Source organism: Lactuca serriola, chromosome 6, assembly GCF_051521515.1.
Source record: "Lactuca serriola cultivar US96UC23 chromosome 6, Lser_US96UC23_V15, whole genome shotgun sequence".
NCBI classification, from domain to species: domain Eukaryota; kingdom Viridiplantae; phylum Streptophyta; class Magnoliopsida; order Asterales; family Asteraceae; genus Lactuca; species Lactuca serriola.
The window spans coordinates 19,912,502-19,935,434 of record NC_136413.1 but is presented as its reverse complement, the minus strand read 5'-3'; the positions used below and the strand labels follow the sequence as shown (position 1 = coordinate 19,935,434).

Here is a 22,933-nt window from a genome sequence, read left to right as displayed (position 1 = left end):
TTAAGATGTATGTTTGATATTCTAACTCCCACACACGTAAAAACCCTAGAATTCCTAAAAAATAATTTGATTATTTTATATGTTTGTTACTCCCACACAGGTAAAAACCCTAGAATTCCTTAATTTTTTTTAAAACCTTCTTACCTCTGCTGCTTTGCTTTGCCCTTCCTTCATCATCGTCTTCATTGTTACCCTGCGCTATTCCAAGTAATTAAACATATTTGATTTGTTTGCTTTTGGTTGAATGAAAAATAGTAATTGTTATAAGGATTCAGCACCTTACTTTTTCCGACTTGTTGCAGATTCAAACATGGAAGACGACAAACACGAAGTGAAATCATTCAAAGAATTAGGATTAGTTGAACAATTAATCGAGGCTTGTGATCGTTTAGGCTGGAAAACTCCTTCCAAGATTCAGGCTGAAGCCATTCCTCATGCACTTGAAGGTCTATTGTTTCAACTCCAAGTGATTGTTTTCGGTATGTTTGTATCTCATAGTGTATTTAATGTTTAGGGAAGGACTTAATTGGGCTAGCACAAACTGGTTCTGGTAAAACTGGAGCTTTTGCTCTACCGATTCTTCAAGCCCTGTTGGAGGCGGCGGCGGCGGCGGCTCCACCTGTTCAACATTCCTTCTTTGCCTGCGTGCTTTCTCCCACAAGGTTTGTCTGGCTTTGGGAAACTCCTTATGATTTTTATACTTCAATTTTTCTTCAATGGTCTTTAGGGAACTTGCAATTCAAATCGCTGAGCAATTTGAGGCCTTGGGATCAAGCATCAGTTTAAAGACTGCAGTGGTGAGTTGTTTCTTGATCAAACCAATAAATATTATTATGATTTAAGCTTTATGAATATGAACTTTTGGTAATGATTTGCAGCTTGTTGGAGGGGTAGACCATGTACAACAAAGCATCACCCTTGGAAAACGACCACACATTGTTGTAAGCTTTCTTCTTTATGATTTTTCATTTTTTTATTATGTGCAAAAAACATGAATATTTCTTGTCACTTGTTAATATGCACTCAGGTTGCGACACCTGGACGTCTCGTGGACCATTTATCTAACACTAAAGGCTTTTCTCTTCGCACGATAAAGTACTTGGTAATAATCCCTTCTTTCTTCCTGTGAATTTATTTTTTATATGTTTCACATATTCACATATGTGTTACAGGTTTTGGATGAAGCAGACAGATTGCTAAATGATGATTTTGAAAAATCACTTGATGAAATCTTAAACTCCATTCCTCGTGAAAGGAGAACATACTTGTTCTCTGCTACAATGACTAAGAAGGTACAAATATTATTCTATAATCAAAATCAATTCTACAAAATAAGATCACAAAATCTACTTTACCTTTTTTACCAAATGTAAGTTGTTGATATTATTGGTAAAGTATGTAAGCAGGGTGTTGTTATTATTGGTAAAAGATGGACTTAATACACAAAATTTTGGGTACAATTAAAGTATAGTTCATTTCAGGTGCGAAAGTTGCAAAGAGCTTGTCTAAGAAACCCTGTGAAGGTAAGAAGCCATAATCAATATACAAATTTCTATATCTTTTTTTTTTTTTAATTATTATTTTTTGTTTTTCAGATGGAAGTGGCGTGTAAATATTCTACTGTTGACACGTTGAAGCAGCAGTTGCGTTTTGTGCCAGCTAAGCACAAGGACTGTTATCTTTTATATATTTTACTTGAAAAATCTGAGAGCACATCAATGGTGTTCACACGTACATGTGAAGCAACACGTCTTTTGGCTTTAATGATTTGTAACCTTGGTTTAAATGCAACCCCAATTTCTGGTCAAATGACTCAGGTATAGGTATCATTTTTAAAACTACTTTTTTTTTTTTTTTTTTTATTATTTTTTTTTTATTTTTTATAAATTTAGTTATGTTTTTATTAAATCAGACAAAAAGGCTAGAGAACTTGAGTAAGTTCAAGGCTGGGATCTGTACAATTCTTGTATGCACTGATGTTGCGAGTAGAGGACTTGATATTCCTTCTGTTGATATGGTTATAAATTACGATATCCCCACAAACTCAAAAGTAAGTATATATATATTTTGTGTTTTTTTATATTTTTTTAAAAGGAATTGCAACGTACTTTACTTATAAAAATGATATATTTTAGGATTATATACATCGAGTGGGAAGAACAGCACGTGCTGGGAGATCTGGGGTTGCTATTTCATTGGTGAATCAGTATGAGCTTGAGTGGTATATTCAAATAGAGAAGCTTATTGGTAAAAAGTTACCCGAGTTTGAAGTTCAAGAAGAGGAGGTTTTGTTATTCTTGGAACGTGTCACTGAGGCTAAACGCCTATCGCTCATGGTATTTAATTTTTTTTTTTTAATTGAAATTTGAAATTTGTCTTTATGGTTTTTTGTTAATTTGTTAATTTGGTTTTATAGAGCATTAAGGAAGCGGGAGGGCATAAGAGGAGGAGGGAGGAGGATGTGGGTCACAAGTTCCATGGGAAGAATAACAAGTCTAAACGCAGATAGATTTGAATTCGTGTAATTTCACAATTTTGTTATGAGGATTCAGGTGGCTTCTTTAGTTTTATAATTCTATAGTATTTGGATGAGGAAATTTGTAAATTTTATTCTAGGTTTTATTTTAAGGATTATCAACTTTTGATTAGGGATTTTATGTGAATCTAATTTTTGGTTTTGTTTTTCTATCTTAGACGTTTAGCAATTAAAAAAAATAATAATCAAGTCAAGCTTTATTTTTTTTACAAAAGGTTTGAAAGATTATCCAATTTTTTTATAATAATCGCATCAACTATCAATAATTACACTCTTTATTATTTTAATAAAAACAAAAACTATACGTCATCCAAATTATTGGATTATATATATAGTCTCTTATAAAGGGGCGGATCCACAATACGATCCGCCCAGGATGTCTTTAAATTTTTTTTTCAGTATTTTAATTTTTTTAGAAAAAATTCATTTTATGTAGTGTGTGTATATATATATATATATATATATATATATATATATATATATATATATATATATATATAATAAAATAATATTAATATATTTAGCGAGATAATAACATAAGTTGTAGTGTTAAGACATTAAAAGTTGTTTTTGGAGGTTGCAAGTTCAAGTTTTCTTTCAAATATTTATTTTTGTAGCTATTTTTATATAGTTTTATATGGATTATATCTATTATATTATGATGTGAAAGTTAAACACAAGTACTAAGTTGTCCAAGTACTTTATTTTGTTTATCCATTTAACTTGTTTTTTAAAATTCTAAAATTGTCCTATATCGTCAATAATATGAAACATAGCTCCTAGATATCTGTTATATAAGCAACATAAACTTGTCAATTCTCAACAAGTTAAGCTTTTGAATGGGTTTGAGTTTAAACCCAAAACCAAGTTTGGAAAACCGAGAAACCGAACCCATCTGTTTGTGATACCATTTTACTTTGATTTTGGCTCTGCCACTATATAAAATAAGAAGCTTACTACTTTACTTCATGTTTATTCGTTAGATGCTATACTTTTATGATATGATCATACCAAATTTTTGTAAAACAAGTCTCACCCAATTCAGTGTAATCATGTGATGAATAAAATATTAATGTAGGTCCAAAAACCTAAATTAAATTTGATCATCACCTTTTATAATAATATGTCATAGTGTAAAAAACTGATCATATGTATTATGTCGATCTTACGAAATCTACAAATTTGTCTAATTTCGTGTCATCTATTTATTTGGACAGTGTGTTTTCTCTAAGATTTTGTAAGTGGTTAATATTGCTTATAAGTAGAATATTTCTTTGTAAGTTGAAAGTGATCACAATTCACAAATGATGTTTAGAGATTGAAGATAAGGATTGATAAGATGAAATAAGTTCAATTACCAAGTTATACCGGCTAGTCACAACATATATTATGGCCAAAGATATTGTGACCAATTTATGATGGTGAACTATCCGACAATACTTTTTTTTAACAACAAAATTTTATAAACACACTATCAACGTGCTAAAATAATAAGGAATATTTACTTGATATAACGATCTTTAAACCATCCACTCCCATCTAATTTGTTGTTACGATACCTACTCGAAATCCAATTATAAGATTTGAAAACGATAGAATTAAAGAGAACTTCCTTCTTCTGCTTTAGGATCTTAAATTATAAGCATTGTGAAACCACCAAATTGACCGAATCGTTGTAAGGATATAAATATAAAAAGATTTACTTTTAGGCAATGCCGTATCTAACTTTTAACAAAAAAGAAAGACGAGACTTGAATGTTCCACCACCTGAAATATGCAAATAAATGATCCAGAGTCTTGATAACACAACTACAAATTGGGCAAAGAACACAATCAGGGTAGATATCGATCACATCCAAAAAAATTCATTGGTAAATGGTTAAGAATCACCCATGACTCCAAAATGTTAACTTTGATGTGAATCCAATTTCCCATCTAGTAGGAGGACCACAGTTAGTTATCCAATGAAGACATATATACCACAAATTCACAAAATGTATTGTTGAAGTTGTCGAAACTTGGACTGAGTCAAACTCCAAAAATCTCATGTCGTTTTCATTATAATAGGTATAACCATCCAGCAACTCCATCATGTTTGTAAATTCTTGTTAATCACTCTAATCAATATCAATCACTCAATTAGATTTCTCAAATCAATCACTTGTGTTAATCACTCTGATGAATATCAATCGCTCAATTTAATCATTCGAATATTGGATTGAATTATCACATCAATCTCTTAGATTAGGGACTCAAATCAATCATTTAGATTAATCACTCAGATCAATATCACTCACTTAGTGTAAACACTCAAATCAATCACTCGTATTAGTTTCCAATCGCTCTAATCAACATCAATTACTTAAATCACTCTCTTAGATCAATCACACAAATCAATATTAATCTCTTAATCAATCACTCAATCCACTTATATTAATTTCTCAAGATAATCACTCGTGTCAATTTCTCAACCCACTCAATCAAATTCACTCAATTGAATTACTCATATCAGTTGTATCAATTTCTCAAACTAATCACTCGAATCATAAGTTATTTAGGTCAATTATATCAATTGCCCAAACTAATATTACTCATGTCTTCTCCACATGTATAAAAACATATCAACAAAGGTAACTTAGGAGATGGACACATATACCCTTGTCTTCTTCTTCTTTCCACTCAACTCAACTCATCCAATCTCACATTAAAATTGATGAATATTGTAAGATTTTGTTTTTTTAGAATATAAGGGTAAAATGGTCATTTATTCTCTTTCAGACAGTTTATTCGGTCTAGAACAACTCTTTATCCGGACATACATCATTACAAATTCAAATCGTTTTGTATTTTCTTAGTTTTTTGTAGGTGTGTTTTTCGGTGGTGATGGTGATCAATTTGAAAAGGAAAAGGAACTTATCATCAAAGAAATATGTGACATTCCCATTTTCACGGCCAGAAAAGACCGATTTTGTTTATGCTTTATAAAAATCAAAGTACCTCTTTTAATAAAAATGTTGCGGAATTTGTTCCCAGTAAAACATGATAAATACGTTATCAAAGCATTTCCGAAGAAAAGTATTTTTATTCATTTTAAAACATTTGGGATGTCATCATCAATACAGAAACATAAGCATAAACAGAACTTACATTCATTATCACTAGTGATCTACATCTCTTTTAAATCTTCTCGCCAACCTCCATCTTGCTGGCGGCTCTTCCCTTGATCATATCTTCAACAGACTTGGCAACCCATATAGCTTCCTCCAGAGTAGGTGTTTGACGTACTGCACCGCATACTCCCAGGGAAGTCCCTTTGCGTACTTGTCAAATTTTGTCAGCTCGTCTGGGACAAGGCGCAAAGCAAACTCCATTTTGTCCGTGAAGTTGTTGGTGTATTCATTGATGGACATGCTTCCTTTCTTCAAATTTAGGAATTGGTTCTCTAGCTCGAGTAGGTTTTGGGCTGAGCAGTACTTACGTTTGAATTGCACCAAAACTCTGCCCATGTTAGTTGCAGGGGCTCATGGGGGCTTAAAGTCTTCCCCAGGGTGTTCCACCAGCGAACAGCGCCTCCTCTGAATTGACGTACTGCAAACGTGGTTTGTAGCTTGCCCTTGCAACCACATGTCATGAAGGCTAATTCCATTTCTGAGATCCAATCCATGACTCCGATCGGATCTTCCTTCCCAATGAAAGTCGATGGCTTGTAAGTTAGAAAATCTTTGTACTTGCATCCATTCCTCTCGAGTCCTTCATCTTGATTGTTCCTCCTAATCACTGGTGGATCAGCTTGACCAACGGTCCTGCTGTCGTTCCCTTCCTCAGACTGCCCGTCATTCAGCTCGGTCTGTTCAATAGGCATCGTAAGTTCCTCTTGAGTTTGTTAAAGTAAACGCCTTGTTTCCTCCATTTGACGATCCAACATCATCTGGATCAACGCTTGAACTTCGGCCATCGTGAGTGGCTCAGGAACGGCTACTACAACAAGTATTTGCTCAATCACTGGGGGCTGATCTCGATTCCCATTTGCGTTTACGTTTCCGCTACGGGTCCTTGCCATCCTGATCTATGCACCAAATAAGGTGAATCTAGATCTTTATTTAGGATTGACGTTTAAATCATCCTTATCACTCTGAAACGTTTATATGCTAGTTCTAATATCGTAGTTAAACGCTTAGAATCCTAAACACATAAGGTTTCCAGATCCGGTCGGCAATAAACCATAGATCCGAACAAATAACAGCATATCAGGCACAAACATTTAGCACATAAAAGCATTTTGGGCATAATTCCTAAAATAAGCTAGTGCTTACACCTCACAATCATCGCTTAGCATTCTAAGTTTAAGTCTAGAAATAAATCCATATTCCTAGTTCGCTTAAACTAATGCTCTGATACCAACTGTGACATCCCCATTTTCACGGCCAGAAAAGACCGATTTTGTTTATGCTTTATAAAAATTAGAGTACCTCTTTTAATAAAAATGTTGCGGAATTTGTTCCTAGTAAAACATGATAAATACGTTATCAAAGCATTTCCGAAGAAAATATTTTTATTCATTTTAAAACATTTGGGATGTCATTGTTAATACAGAAACATAAGCATAAACAGAACTTACATTCATTATCACTAGTGATCTACATCTCTTTTAAATCTCTCGGTGTAATGTGACTTCATATCAACACCTGTGATATAAATAAACTGAGTGGGTCAGGTTGGGAAACCTGGTGAGCACATAGGGATTTCAATCCCACAATGTTATATATATATATATATATATATATATATATATATATATATATATATATATATATATATATATGTATAAAAATTCACACAATATACGATTTCCCCATATATATATAATCAACTCTTACCCCCACCCCGTCAGTCCTCACAACGAGACTATCCATACTCACAGAACTTAAATTTTACCTCCTATTCCGGATCTAATCCATGCTCTCGAGTCGTTGATTGTACCTATTCCATACTCTCGGATGAGGGACAATTGGTCTGTGTGTAAATCCATACTCCCGGATTAATGACAGATGACTATGTCCTGTCCATACTCCCAGACTAAGGACAACTGACTATGTCTTAATCCATACTCCCGGATTAATGACAACTGACTATGTCTTAATCCATACTCTCGGATTAACGACAGTTGACTGAGTCCAATCCATACTCTCGGACTAGGGACAAATGACTATGTCTAATCCGTGCTTCTGGATCAATGACATGTTTAAGGGTTCTATTCCCCGTATATATCTCACTCGTACTCATAAGGAGATACTACCCAATGACCCTCATAACAAATTTTAGGTTTACTCATCAACCTAAATCATTATAAATAATCGGGTATGTTCTTTAACATGTAATTCAGACAACATCAAATAATTTGCACATAAACATATATTTAATACGTTCAATCAATACTTGTATTAAAATTATGTTCATGAAAGGGACTATGCACTCACTTGATTAGGTGGTGACTCGGCACTCGGACAGCACTTCGTTACTCTTAAAATAATTTTCCTCGACAAAACCTAGTATCAATATCACTAGGGTTTAGTTTAACGTTAACCGCGACTAATTAATAATCTAGCTATTATTACTATTATATAAGCATTAAACAATACTTATATAGCCCATAATAATAGCCCAAGTATTTATTATAAGTTCCTAATAACGTTACTATAATTAAATAAAAGCTATATTAAAAATAGCGTAGACGTAGCTCACTTACAGTGGGTTTTTTCTCAAAACTAGGCGCCGCTAGAGCAGCGTTCCCGAGCCGAAAGACTCTTCTTCTTGAAGCCTCCGGGCACTTCGGGGCTTCCGCCTCGTGCTAGGGAGGTTCCCTAGGCTTTTCGGGGGGTTTCAGGGCTAGAGAGAAGTTCTAGAGAGAGAGGGAAGTGAGGGGAGGTGTGAGGAATGAATGGAGGCCTCACCACTTATTTATAGGGGCTGGAGGAAGGTTCACGTCGTGAATTTTTAATATTCACGTCGTGAGCCAGGGTGGCTACAGTCAGGCGCAGCCTGGTGCTGACACGTGGCATCACACATAGGGTGGAAATCAGCCGATTTTCAAAAATTCATAAATTTCGCATACGAACTCCGTTTTTGACGTTCTTTATATCCACGCGTATGTAAAAACAAGATCTACAACTTTCATTTAGACTCCATCGGCTAATTCTCGACCGATCTTAAATTTAACAGTAGGAGAAGTTTCGACTGCTCAATGACCGCGAAGAATTCGTAACTCCTTCATACGGAATCCGTTTCCGTCTATCTTTTTACCGTTGAGTTCCTATTAATGAGATATTCAACTCTCATTTAGGTCATGTAAGCCAAAAACCGCTTGAACTAAAATTCGAGTTTCGGGTCGTGCACTGCTAAGCCGAATTTTAGAAAAATCATAACTTCCTCATACGAAGTCAGATTTGGGTGTTCTTTTTTTTTGTATGTTCTCGGTTTAACGTATACTACAACTTTTGTTTAGATCACTAAGGCTAAAAAGTCTTCTATCGTAAATTCACTATTTACGTCTCCCGGTGTCGTGCAGCTTTTGCTGTAAAACTTCGACGAGCCATAACTTCTTCGTTATAACTCGGATTTCGGCGTTCTTTATATGTACGGAACCCTTGAGACATATTCTACAAATAAGTTAAGATTATTTATTCTAAATAATCTTTTGTCTAAAAGTCATTTTCGGCCTCTATTATCTTTAAATTGACTAGCCCGGATCTACGGGCATTACAAAATAAGACTATCTCCAGTGGCGGATCTAGGTTCAAAGTAAATGGGTATCCCAAATCGATGGGTTTGGTTTCTCAGTTTTCCAAACTCGCTTTCGGGTTTAAACCCAAACCCATTTGAAAGTTTAATTTGTTGAGAATTGAGAAGCTTGTGTTTGCTCATATAACAGATGTATAGAAGTTATGTTTTATGTTATGGTCGATATGGGACAATTTTAGAATTAAAAAAAACAAGTTAAAAAATTGATAAACAAAATTAAATACATCCATGTAGCAACCAAGATACGAAATATAGACCTCAAACATAAAAGTTCAACACTTTAAATGAATGTTTGAAAGAAGATTTAAACTTGCAACTTGTGGAAAAATCTTTTAACGCCTTAACCATCTAAACCAACTACAACTTGTGTTATTATCTCGCTAAATATATTAATATTATGTATATATACATTACATAAAACGAAATTTTTCTAAAAGAATTATAATACCGATTTTTTTTTAGGGGTATCCTGGGATACCCCGAGATCTATTGTGGATCCGCTTATGAGTATCTCAACTCCCAGATTTTGATTCTTAGGTAATAATATGATTTTTCCCTTTTGTTTCATTTGTTTCCATAAATAAAGATTACATCCCACCTATGTTTACAATTATTTTCGACATTTCTGCAACTTATGTTTTTAGATATAAAAGTAGCACTTGACTATCTTTGGTTGAAATAAACACCTAAAAGATGTGATGTGGTGCCTTTCACCTTTGGCACAATGGGTTGTGTACCAAAATATCATTATCTTGATTTCACCTTTGGCACGAGTTAAGTTTTTTGCAACAGAATGCTAACTTTTAATTTTTATGTAAGCTCAAATATATGTAACTATTATGGTGCTTTCATCCTCTTCGGTTTATATGTAAAAGTCATTTGGTTGTTTTTGTAATAAAGTAGAACAAAAAGTAACTATAATTTTACATTTGCAGAGTTACATACTTAAACAAAATTATCCCCTACATGTTTATCCTAACGGTGAAGATGTGAAAATTACAGATACTTGAGATTGATGGTTTTTGAAAGGAAAAGAAAGATTAAAAAAACAATACAAAAGCAACAACACTTTTGATATGAACCAAAATTGTGTAGATGACAATGTTTAATAAATTTCGTGAGGTTGATGGTTGAAGTCCTATTTATAACGAAAAATATGGATTTACGAGTAGATTATAGCGTGAGTTGTAAGTTAGCCGTTCAAAAAAAAAATCTTTTTAGCTGTTCAAAAATAGATAAACAACTGAAAAATATAAACAATCTTTAACCATGAGTATGAAAGTAAAGCTTTGATGTGATAATTTCAATCCATATATAAAGAAATGAGTATTTTTTTTATAACAATGTAATCGAGTTAAATGTTTCAAAACGGCAAGAGGCTTCTAAAACTGAAACGACCCAAAAATACTACCCAAAAATTTCATTTTTAATATAACCAAAAACCATAATTCTGAGTGTCACATAATAAAACCCATAATAAAATACTGTGAAAAAGATGTATCACAACTGTATCCAAACATATCAAAAGCTGAATCAACTCCCAGGACAAAACTAAACTGTGGTGTGTGCGATGTCATCATCCTGAGCTCTTCCCTTTGCTTGCGGAAGTACCTGAAACCAAAACTGAAACTGTAAGCACGAAGCTTAGTGAGCTCCCCCAAACTACCACATACCATGCAATAACATATAAAGCACATACTGGGGCCTTGCCCCCTCCATCGGACCGAAGTCCGAAGCTGACTGACCGGGACCTTGTCCCCTACATCGGACCGAAGTCCGAAGCTGACTGACTGGGACCTTGTCCCCTACATCGGACCGAAGTCCGAAGCTAACTGACCGGGACCTTGTCCCCTACATCGGACCGAAGTCCGAAGCTAACTCACTGGGACCTTGTCCCCTACATCGGACCGAAATCCGAAGCTGACTGATCATAGCATCACATATCAATTAGAATAAGCACATAACTCCTGTCTGAGCCACGGAGGCGTCAAACATACTAACTACTGCATTGGACCGAAGCCCAAAAACTACTGCTAACTGAATGGGCCGGCATTGTGGCCTTAGACCCGTTCCTACTGGAAGGAAACTCACCTCGTGAACTGGCTGCTGTGTGTATGGCTCTGGAAACTAACTGCTGCTGCTCCGGTATCTCCCCGACTACAATTCCATAACACACTCAATCAGATGCTAATCACTGCATAGGGTAAAATGACTCTTTTACCCCTGGTCAAAGTCAACTCTCCCAGTCAAAGTCAACCTACAGTTGACCTGACTCGCCGAGTTGGGCCGCCAACTCGCCGAGTCCCTATTCTCACTTCTCAACTCTACTCGCTGCTACTCGTCGAGTATGGCATCAGCTCGACAAGTTCCCTTTCAAATCTAAAACTCAGGCAATCTGCATCCGACTCGCCGAGTCGTATGAACAACTCGATGAGTTGTTCTTCGAGCTAAGAAGATTGCCTTGGACTCGCCGAGTTGTATGAACAACTCCCCGAGTCCCTCCATTACTGAGTCTGACCTCCAACTCGCTGAGTCCACTCTACTACTCACTGGTCCCCACTCGGCATCACTCAGAAAGGGAAAATCGGGGACTCGCGATTCGACTCGCCGAGTCGTTCTTCCGACTCGCCGAGTCGCTTGCATGCAGTCACTCTAAACTCGATTCTGCTTGAATCCAGTGTATAAAACTTATAGATTTGGGCTCCCTTAACTCGATTAGCACGTAAAGATTCTATCTTTACGTGCCCATATACATCCTTGAAGATAAAATGGCTCAAAAAGCATAATAAAGGCTAGATCTAGGGTTTTCATGCAAAGTATCTTCAAAAAGGCAATAGATCCGTGCTCTACAACTCCTAAATGAACAGATCTAAGGATATCTCGACCTATTAGGGCATCCATACAATCATAAGGCTTGAGAAAAGCATCAAACTAGTCCTAGAAGAGTTCTAATGGAGGTATAAAGTATAAAACAGAAGGAATCCAGGGAAATACCTCAATGAACTCTGATTTTGCCCTTGGATCTTTGCTCTACACCTCTTCTCTTTGCTCCTTTCTTCTTCTTCTTCTTCAAGCCTTCAAAATCCACACACAAAAGCACTTAAAACAATAAGGGATGGATTAGGGTTTTCTCACAGCTCTCTGAGGGTGAAGGAGGCGAGATTGGGGCTCATAAGGTTGTTTAAATAGTGAGCAACCCGGGGATTTAGGGTTTCTTCCAGGCAGGTAGACTCGCCGCGTCCCGAATATGGACTCGCCGAGTCCTGAATATGGACTCACCGAGTCGCCGACTAACACGTGCTCGAAATCCCGTCCCTACTCGGTGAGTCAGGCTATAGACTCGCCGAGTCCCTCAAGTAAACCTCTTAAACAAATATCATGGAAGCAACATACCAGAGACGGGGCGTTACAAAACTATAATTTTGCAATTTTATTTCAAGGCATGTATTTTTTCAAGGTTCATGGCACGAGTTTTTAAAGACGTTTTTTTAGGGATAATGTCACTGTAGCACATGGAACTTTCATCAATTGACTTATTTGGTCCTTAATTTTTTTTTTGATACATTAGGCCAGTAAACTCGTAAGTGACATTTTAATTACACCATTTTATCAAGTTTTAGAAGGTTTCCCGGTTACAATGCTTATGTGGCACGCTGATGTGTCCAATAAGCTTACGTGGGAAGCTTATGTGTCGAAGTAGTCCAGTTGTCGATATAGGCTTATTAATTCAAACCCTCATTCGGACCTCCATTAAATCTTTACTTACCCTTCTCTGAAAAGTCAAAGACTTCTCCCTCCCCGACTATTTCCGTCCTGAAGAAGAATGTCTTCGAGCTCATCGACGTCAAGGAATCAGCTAAAAGTCACTCATGTTCAGTCGCAAGAAGGGGTAAAGGTTTGTGATTGTGTCGTTCCAGCTAAAGAACGAACCTGTTGGAAGATAAGAAACCCTTAGAGGCAATTCTGGAATTGTCAAAACAGTATGGTAGGTCCCGATTCTCTTGATTTTGATAAGTTAGTATTATATGGTTTGATGTGTTGTTTCTTTTTGTAAAGACGATAATGGTGTATTTGTATTTTGTTTCATCTGTTAAAAACCCTAATTTTATTTGCTTCTTGACGATCACTATGAATAAAACCCATTTCGTTGGTACATTAAAGGTAGCTGATTTGTGATTGTTAGTCAAACCCTAATTTTATTGGCTTTTATAGACTAGGTTGAGGAAATGTAGCTTCTTTGAATGGAAAGATGAAGAACAGGCAGACGGGTACTACAAAAACCTGCTATATTCTCTGAAGCAGAAACTGGATGCCAAAGATGAACTGTCTGAGATGAACAAATTGAGGAGAAGGATTGCTGAAGTGGAGTTTCTGCTGTCACAGGAGCAGTATAAGGTGGCAAAGAGTGAGAAAGAAGTTCATGATGCAAGGAAGGCAATAGGCAGGTACATGATGATAGTTGACCTGCTGTTTGCTTGCTTGGCCCTATGTGTTTTGAAGTTAGGGGTGATTGTAGTTAGTTTGGTTGGTTAGTGTAAGCTATTGTTTTTTTGGGATCCCTTGTATTTTTTGTAAAGGCAGACTAGAAAGTCAGTAATGATGGGCATTTTGTATGTATTGAAGTTTCTTTTAGTTATAAGTTGGGGTTATCAACCTTAATGTGTTGATGTTGTAAGGTGGTAAGTCCCTAATGAAAGGGCATATGATAAGTAATGTAAAAAATATTCAAAGTCCCAATTGTAGGGCATTTTGTATAATCAGATGATGTTAATCAAACATATGCATGGTTTGTATTCCCAACAAATACATTTAATTAGATTGGTTGTTATGCATGTTTTAAATTTGGGAACAAATTAAGAAGTGGTCCATGTGGAAGTACACTATGTGTATGGGGACCATTTGTAGTCAATGAGTGTTTTAATAATGAAAAAAAATGGGACATGTGAAGCCATTAAAAAACCATATCCGGGACCATATAAAACATCCCCATGCATGCACATTATTCCAATTTTTTCCATGCATAAATATTCAAAGCCAAATGTCATGATTTTACTTAAAAAGGCAACATACTTTCATACTTCATGTCATACATAAATAAATGACCAACATATCCTTTTCTGTCATACATACTTAAATGACAAAAATACCCTTTTCTGTCATACATACTTAAATGATCAAAATACCCTTTTCTTGCATACATAAATAAATGACCTACATACCCTTATTTGTCATACATAAATAAATGACCAACATACTGTAACGCCTGTGTTTCCGGGCTTGCCATTTTTAGCAATGTAATAGTCTAGGTTAACCTCTGTAACCCGTTTTGAAATAATAAGATTGTATTATTTGAGTATTATGTGTTTTGTGCTTAATTGCTTAATTATGTGGTTTGATTAATTAAGAATAAAAATAAGCGTCAAAATTTAAGTGTAAAATAAACTTAATATCTTTGAATAATGTTGTAGTAGTTGAAACGAGGTTTCCGAATATATTTAGAACGCCCAAATCTGACTTCGTATGAGGAAGTTATGATTTATCGAAGTTTCGGCTTAGCGGTGTGCAGCCCGAAATACTCGATTTGAGATCAAGCGGTTTTTAGCCGAAGCAATCTAAACGAGGATCGAAGGTCTCATTGTTGGTATCGAAGCGATAAAAAGTTAGGCGAGAACGGACGTCAAACGAAGAAGTTATGAATTTATAACGAAAGTTTCTGTCGCGGCCTATTAAAAATAATTAATAAAAATAAAGTCAAAATTAGCCAACGGAGTCTAAACGAAAGTCGTAGAGCGTGGTCTCACCTTTCCGTGGATATAAAGAACGTCGAAAACGGAGTTCGTATGAAGAAGTTATGAATTTCCGAAGTTTATTAATCATTTTGTATTTAAATTTAAATCAAAATTCGGAAGCATTATCCGAAGGAGTCACCGATCTGATCCGAGGTACGCCCCGCGTACTCCGAGGGATGTCGACACTCGCACTCGAGCACTTTGGATACGTAAGCAATGACGTTTTGGGCAGTACGCCCCGCGTAACGCAGTACGCCCCGCGTACTCCGAGGCTCCAGCCTCCTATAAATAGGAACCGAAGGCAGCCGGCCCAATTGCCAATTTCTTCTCTTCTCTCTCCCGTTTTGCATCGTTTTGCGTTCCAGAAATACCCCAAAGCCCCGGTATCATACTCTAGCCCCGAGGCAAGTCCCGAGACCCCGAAGATCCCGAGAAGTGCGGTTCCCGAGTCGAAGCTCTGCCCGCGAGAAGTTCGATTTTTGTGAAGATCTTCCAGATCTGCTGTGGATTACTACTTCTATAAGCCGTAGTGCTGTCCGATCATCTTCTGATCAAGTGAGTGTATACTAACTTTCTTAAACACAATAATAATACGAGTTTGGTTCGAGTGTATTAATTATATTGTTGTTTATAAGTGTGAGTGTGTAGTTATTTTTTTCCAAATACAATAATACGAAGTATTTTATATAAAAATACGTGCTATGTGCATATATTTGGTTGTGTTATGTGTGAATGTGTATTCACTCTCTTCTATCTTATAGATCTGCTTATTTCTTTATGAGATATGTGTTATGTGTGTGTGTGCCTCATCTGTTTTGTGATATATGTGTTGATTAAAGCATGCTATACAGATTTTCTTTAAACTATGTATACAAATGTATATTTTTATCTACTAATATGTTGGGTAGAACATGGGTAGACAGTTGGTGTGTAATAAACAGATGAGATGCCTCGTTGTTGTTTGATTGAGTCATCTAGCGGAGTTTAGATGACGACCACTGGCTATTCTAGACAGTCTTGTGGAAACATTAGCAGGTTCGCCACCTGTAGGTGTTAATGAACTTGGGTGTTCATTCGCTGTACTCCATCCCCCTCATGGTTGCCTTATTTGACTTATATTGCTGAGGTACCCCCGAAGCATGTGTTGTCGCTCCGATGAAATATTCTTAGACTAGGTCCCTTATGTTAGTTGTTTTAGGGACATTAAAGTGAGAATAACGAGAATGGGTAATTGGGTTATTGTTGGTTGGTGAAAATTAAATATGATATTTATTGTGGGTTGAAAACCCTATATGCTCACCAGGCTCCCAAGCCTGACCCACTCAGTTTTAAATTGTATTACAGGAAGTGGCGGAAGGGCATGAGATGGATGAACCATCAAGTTGTTTTGTTTACAAGTCTGCATATGTTTATATTTGTTATATGACTTGTAATGTATTCGTTTATGCTTATTGGTCTGTATCGGAACATGACACCCCGAGTTTTAATTATAATGAAAATACATTTCTTTTATGAAATGCTTCGGTAAACAATGTTTTATCATGTTTTGTTTTTGGGAACGAATTCCGCAACTCTTTCAAATCAAAAGGATTTACTCTGAAAATATTTAAAAGCATAAATGAAAATCGGTCTTTTCTGGCCGAGATTTTGGGGATGTCACAGTTGGTATCAGAGCATTAGTTTAAACGAACTAGGAATTTGTTGGATTTCTAGACTTAAACTTAGAATGCTAAGTGAAGTTTTGAGATGTGTGTCTGTTGTGATTTAGACACGAGCACTAGTTTATTTTAGGAAAGTTGCCTAAAATGCTTTATGTGCTAAATGTTATATGTTGCCATATATGATATTATTTGTTCGGATCTATGGTCTGTTGCCGACCGGATCTAGAAACCTTATGTGTGTAGGATTCTAAGCGTACGTCTACGATATTAGAACTAGCATGTAAACGTTTCAGAGTGATAAGGATGATTTGAATATCCATCATGATTGAGGATCTAATTTCACCTTATTCGGTGTGTAGATCAAAATGGTGAGAACAAGAAGTGGAGTTGGAAATGCTGACGAAAACAGGAATCAACCACCAGTGATTGAGCCAATACCTGTCGTAGCAGCAGCACCTGAGCCAATAACCATGGCTGGTGTGCAATTGATGATTCAGACGATGTTGGATCGTCAGATGGATGAAACTAGACGGTTGCTTCAACAAAATCGTGAAGAACTGTCAATTCGTGTGGAAGAGCCTGAATTAAATGAAGGGCACTCAGAAGGTGGAAACTTCAGTGGGTCTGTTGGTCCAGCCAACCCACCGATAGTTAGGCAAGATAACTGTGAAGGAAGGAATGATGGAATGGGATGCAAGTACAAGGACTTTTTGACTTGCAAACCATCGACCTTCAATGGAAAGGAGGATCTGATTGGGGTTATGGATTGGATCTCCGAAATGGAGTTAGCCTTTATGACATGTGGCTGTAGAGGCAAGTTGCAGACTATTTATGCCGTGCGACAATTCCGAGGTGGAGCTGTTCGTTGGTGGAACACTCTAGGGAAGACCTTAAGCCCTAATGAGCCACTGCAATTGTCATGGGCAGAATTCTTGGTGCAGTTCAAGCGCAAGTTTTGTTCGGCTCAAAATCTGTTGGAGTTGGAGAATAAGTTTTTGACATTGACGAAGGGCAGCATGTCAGCTGATGAATACACCAATAACTTCACCGATAAGATGGAGTTTGCCTTGCGTATCGTTCCAGACGAGCTGACAAAGGTGGATCGGTATGCGAAGGGACTTCCATGGGAGTACGAGGTGCCAGTACGTCAGGCACTTACTCTAGAGGCAGCTATCTGGGCTGCCAAGTCTGTTGAAAACATGATAAAGGGAAGAACCACCGTCAAAGTTGAGGTTGGTGAGAAAAGAAAGTTTGAGGGAACATCTGGTTCCGGTAAGAAAGGAAAATTTTCGAAATCTGATTCGAAAAAGTTTGGAGGAAAAGGAGGCGAAGCAAAGTGGTGTGATAAGTGTAAGAAAAAGCACTTTGGGAAATGTAGCGAGGATGTAACCTGCTACAAGTGTGGAAAGGTTGGACATTTTGCCAATGAATGTCCGAACAACAAAAGGATGTGTTTTGGGTGTAATGAAGAGGGGCACATTTTGAAGGACTGTCCGAGGAAGAAGGAGGCAGCAAAGCCCAAGATTCCACCAAAGCCAAAGGCGAGAGCATTCCAAATGACACTGGAAGCTGCGAAAGATGAAGCTGATGTCGCTTCAGGTACCTTTCTCGTAAACGAATTACCTGCTCATATATTGTTTGATTCTGGAGCCAACTACTCCTTTATTTCGCATGAGTTTGGTAGAAAGCTAGCTTTGCCTATTGATAGACTAGATGATTCTTTATTAGTCGAAGTAGCTAGTGGCAAGTTTGTACCTGTTAGTCATCGTATGAAAAGCATCTTAATTGATCTGAATGGGAATAAGTTTCACGAGGAATTATTGCCTATCGAACTAAATGGTTTCGACATCGTCTTGGGAATGGATTGGCTTAGCGCCAATGATGCCGAAATTTTATGCAAGAAAAAGATAGTTAAAGTAAACCCGCCTGGAAAAGATTCGTTTATGGTGTATGGGGACAAACGCAGAGTGAATTCTAGGATCATTTCTCTAATGAAAGCCAGAAAGTGTTTGACCAAGGGATGTACATCATATTTAGCATTCATGATTGATGCTAAGAAAGAAAAGAAGGTGATGCAGAGTATTCCAGTGGTGTGTGATTATCCGGAAGTATTTCCCGAAGATCTTCCTGGATTACCACCTGATAGACAAGTGGAGTTCAGAATAGACTTGTTACCAGGAACCACGCCAATAGCAAAAGCACCTTATCGATTAGCACCGACGGAGATGAAGGAGCTAATGATGCAACTTCAGGAGTTATTGGACAAAGGTTTCATTAGACCTAGTTCATCGCCCTGGGGAGCTCCGGTGTTATTTGTGAAGAAGAAAGATGGAAGTATGAGAATGTGCATCGATTACAGAGAGCTGAACAAGGCAACAATAAAGAATAGATATCCGTTGCCGAGGATTGATGACCTATTTGATCAATTGCAAGGTTCGAGCTATTTCTCGAAGATCGATCTTAGGTCAGGATATCATCAGCTGAAGGTAAGAGAGCAAGATATCGAGAAGACTGCATTCAGAACTAGATATGGACACTACGAGTTCTTGGTTATGTCGTTTGGACTAACCAATGCTCCAGCAGCATTCATGGATTTGATGAATAGGGTTTGTAATCCTTTCCTTGATAAATCCGTGATAGTGTTTATAGACGACATTCTGATTTACTCGAAAAGCCAGGAGGAGCATGGCAGGCACTTGCGAGAAGTGTTAGAAGTTTTGAAGAAGGAGAAGCTTTATGCGAAGTTCTCCAAGTGTGATTTTTGGATTCGTGAGGTCCAATTCTTGGGTCACGTGGTCAACCAAGAAGGGATAATGGTTGATCCAGCGAAGATCGAAGCTGTGACGAAGTGGGAACAACCGAAAAGTCCCACGGAGATTCGAAGCTTTTTAGGATTAGCCGGATATTACCGAAGGTTTATCCAAGGTTTTTCTTCGATTGCTACTCCATTAACAGCTTTGACCCACAAAGGAGCTACTTATGCTTGGAGTGAGAAGCATAAAGAAGCATTCGAGAAGTTAAAGAAGAAGCTGTGCGAGGCACCGATACTTTCTCTACCCGATGGAGTTGAAGACTTCGCTGTTTATAGCGATGCGTCTGGTGTTGGATTGGGTTGTGTTTTGACCCAAAGAGAAAAGGTGATAGCATATGCGTCTCGACAGCTGAAAGAGCATGAAAAGAATTACCCGACTCATGATTTGGAGTTGGCAGCGGTAGTTTTCGCTCTGAAAATATGGAGGCATTACCTCTATGGCACGAAGTGCAAACTTTTCACTGATCATAAGAGTCTCCAATACCTCTTTAATCAGAAAGAATTGAATATGAGGCAACGACGCTGGCTAGAATTACTTAAAGACTACGACTGCGAGATACTTTACCACCCCGGTAAAGCTAATGTTGTTGCTGATGCTCTCAGTCGGAAGGTCAATCTTGAAAGGAAGAGGCCAAGAGCGTTGAGAATTGAAGTTGTCTCAACCATTGTGGAAAGTATAAAGAAAGCTCAAGAGGAAGCTTCTGAGAAAAATGACCGAAAGGAGGAACGTTTGGGTAAAACGTTGGTGTTTGGTACTAATGGTCATGGACTGAAGGTATTCCAAGATCGTATTTGGGTACCTAAGTCAGGAGGAATTAGGGATCTTTTGATGGAAGAAGCTCACAAAACCATGTACTCAATTCATCCGGGTAGCACTAAAATGTATAGGGACCTGAAACCCTACTACTGGTGGCCAACGATGAAGCTTGATGTTGCAAAGTATGTGGCCGAGTGTGTGACTTGTGCGAGAGTCAAGACACAACATCAGAAACCTTACGGGAGTTTAAAACCATTGCCTGTGCCTATGGGTAAGTGGGAAGACATTGCTATGGATTTTGTCACTAAACTGCCTAGAACAAAGAATGGTCACGACATGATTTGGGTGGTCGTTGATCGATTCACTAAGAGTGCGCATTTCATAGCGGCCAGGGAGAAATGGTCTATGGAAAAGCTTGCGAATTCTTACGTGAAGGAAATTGTGAGGCTTCACAGTGTTCCGTTAACGATTGTATCGGATCGTGATAGCCGTTTCACCTCAAGGTTTTGGAAAAGTCTACAAGAGGAAATGGGTACCAAGTTATGTTTAACCATAGCTTACCATCCGCAGACTGATGGTCAGAGTGAAAGAACAATACAAACACTTGAAGATATGCTGAGAGCATGTACCTTGGAATTCCTAGGTAATTGGGATGAACATTTACCGTTGGTAGAATTTTCCTATAATAATAGTTTTCACTCGAGCATTAAGATGACACCTTTTCAAGCTTTGTATGGACAGAAGTGTCGTACGCCGTCTTGTTGGCTTGAGGCTGGGGAAAAGCAGTTTATGGGACCGGAGATGGTTCATCAAACGGCTGAAAAGTTGAAAATAATTAGGGAAAGAATGTTAGCAGCTCAAGATCGTCAAAAGAGCTATGCTGACAAGAAGCGAAGACCGATGACTTTTGAGGTTGGAGATTCGGTTTTGCTTAAAGTCTCGCCGTGGAAGGGACTTATAAGATTTGGTAAAAGGGGAAAGTTGAGTCCAAGGTTTATTGGACCGTTTAAAGTCCTTCAGAGGATTGGAAATCAAGCTTACAAGCTCGAATTACCCGTAGAACTGAATGGAATTCACAACACCTTTCATGTGTGTTATTTGAGGAAGTTCACGGGAGAAGTTCCCGATATAATTCCAATTTCTGAATTGAGAATTGTTGAGAACAAAAGGTTGATTGAAGAACTAGAGGCAATTGTTGACCGAAAGACTAAGAAGTTGCGACGCAAAATGGTTGGGTTAGTGCTTGTCCGATGGAAACACACGAATGGGCCTAATCTCACCTGGGAGACGGAGAGTGACATGTTGAGTCGCTATCCGCATTTGTTTGTTGATGTGTGATTCCGGGGACGGAATCATTCTAAGGTGGAGAGAATTGTAACGCCTGTGTTTCCGGGCTTGCCATTTTTAGCAATGTAATAGTCTAGGTTAACCTCTGTAACCCGTTTTGAAATAATAAGATTGTATTATTTGAGTATTATGTGTTTTGTGCTTAATTGCTTAATTATGTGGTTTGATTAATTAAGAATAAAAATAAGCGTCAAAATTTAAGTGTAAAATAAACTTAATATCTTTGAATAATGTTGTAGTAGTTGAAACGAGGTTTCCGAATATATTTAGAACGCCCAAATCTGACTTCGTATGAGGAAGTTATGATTTATCGAAGTTTCGGCTTAGTGGTGTGCAGCCCGAAATACTCGATTTGAGATCAAGCGGTTTTTAGCCGAAGCAATCTAAACGAGGATCGAAGGTCTCGTTGTTGGTATCGAAGCGATAAAAAGTTAGGCGAGAACGGACGTCAAACGAAGAAGTTATGAATTTATAATGAAAGTTTCTGTCGCGGCCTATTAAAAATAATTAATAAAAATAAAGTCAAAATTAGCCGACGGAGTCCAAACGAAAGTCGTAGAGCGTGGTCTCACCTTTCCGTGGATATAAAGAACGTCGAAAACGGAGTTCGTATGAAGAAGTTATGAATTTCCGAAGTTTATTAATCATTTTGTATTTAAATTTAAATCAAAATTCGGAAGCATTATCCGAAGGAGTCACCGATCTGATCCGAGGTACGCCCCGCGTACTCCGAGGGATGTCGACACTCGCACTCGAGCACTTCGGATACGTAAGCAATGACGTTTTGGGCAATACGCCCCGCGTAACGAAGTACGCCCCGCGTACTCCGAGGCTCCAGCCTCCTATAAATAGGAACCGAAGGCAGCCGACCCAATTGCCAATTTCTTCTCTTCTCTCTCCCGTTTTGCATCGTTTTGCGTGCCAGAAATACCCCGAAGCCCCGGTATCATACTCTAGCCCCGAGGCAAGTCCCGAGACCCCGAAGATCCCGAGAAGTGCGGTTCCCGATGTAACAGCCCGGAATCTCAGGTATTGTTAAATTATGTTTTTGGGGTGATTTAAGAGGGGACTCGGCGAGTTGGAGCCTAGACTCGCCGAGTAGGATCGCAGACTTGGTCGCGGGTTCGCGACTGGACTCGACGAGTCCAGATATGGACTCGGCGAGTCTACGCTGTTTAGCGAAAACCCTAACCGTTCAGGTTTGGGACGTATAAAAGAGACTTAATGGCCGTC

General features: G+C 37.8%; 1 protein-coding gene across 1 annotated transcript; it reads left to right on the top strand.

Moving 5' to 3' along the window:
• Positions 1-308: 308 nt before the first annotated feature.
• On the top strand, positions 309-2,644 carry LOC145058530 (DEAD-box ATP-dependent RNA helicase 10-like). The gene is made up of 11 exons (XM_079006428.1): positions 309-446; positions 515-662; positions 728-797; positions 879-941; positions 1,028-1,102; positions 1,173-1,292; positions 1,482-1,523; positions 1,596-1,817; positions 1,913-2,050; positions 2,136-2,336; positions 2,417-2,644. The coding sequence occupies exons 1-11, from the start codon at positions 311-313 to the stop codon at positions 2,507-2,509; spliced, it is 1,308 nt and encodes a 435-aa protein (XP_078862554.1). The 5' UTR covers positions 309-310; the 3' UTR covers positions 2,510-2,644.
• Positions 2,645-22,933: the final 20,289 nt, after the last annotated feature.

Excerpts from the sequence above, each read along its gene's own strand:
- LOC145058530 (XM_079006428.1), top strand. The coding sequence starts at position 311 with ATGGAAGACGACAAACACGAAGTGAAATCATTCAAAGAATTAGGATTA. Across the intron at positions 1,293-1,481 it reads CTGCTACAATGACTAAGAAG|GTGCGAAAGTTGCAAAGAGC; the intron begins GTACAAATATTA and ends AGTTCATTTCAG. Across the intron at positions 2,337-2,416 it reads CTAAACGCCTATCGCTCATG|AGCATTAAGGAAGCGGGAGG; the intron begins GTATTTAATTTT and ends TTGGTTTTATAG.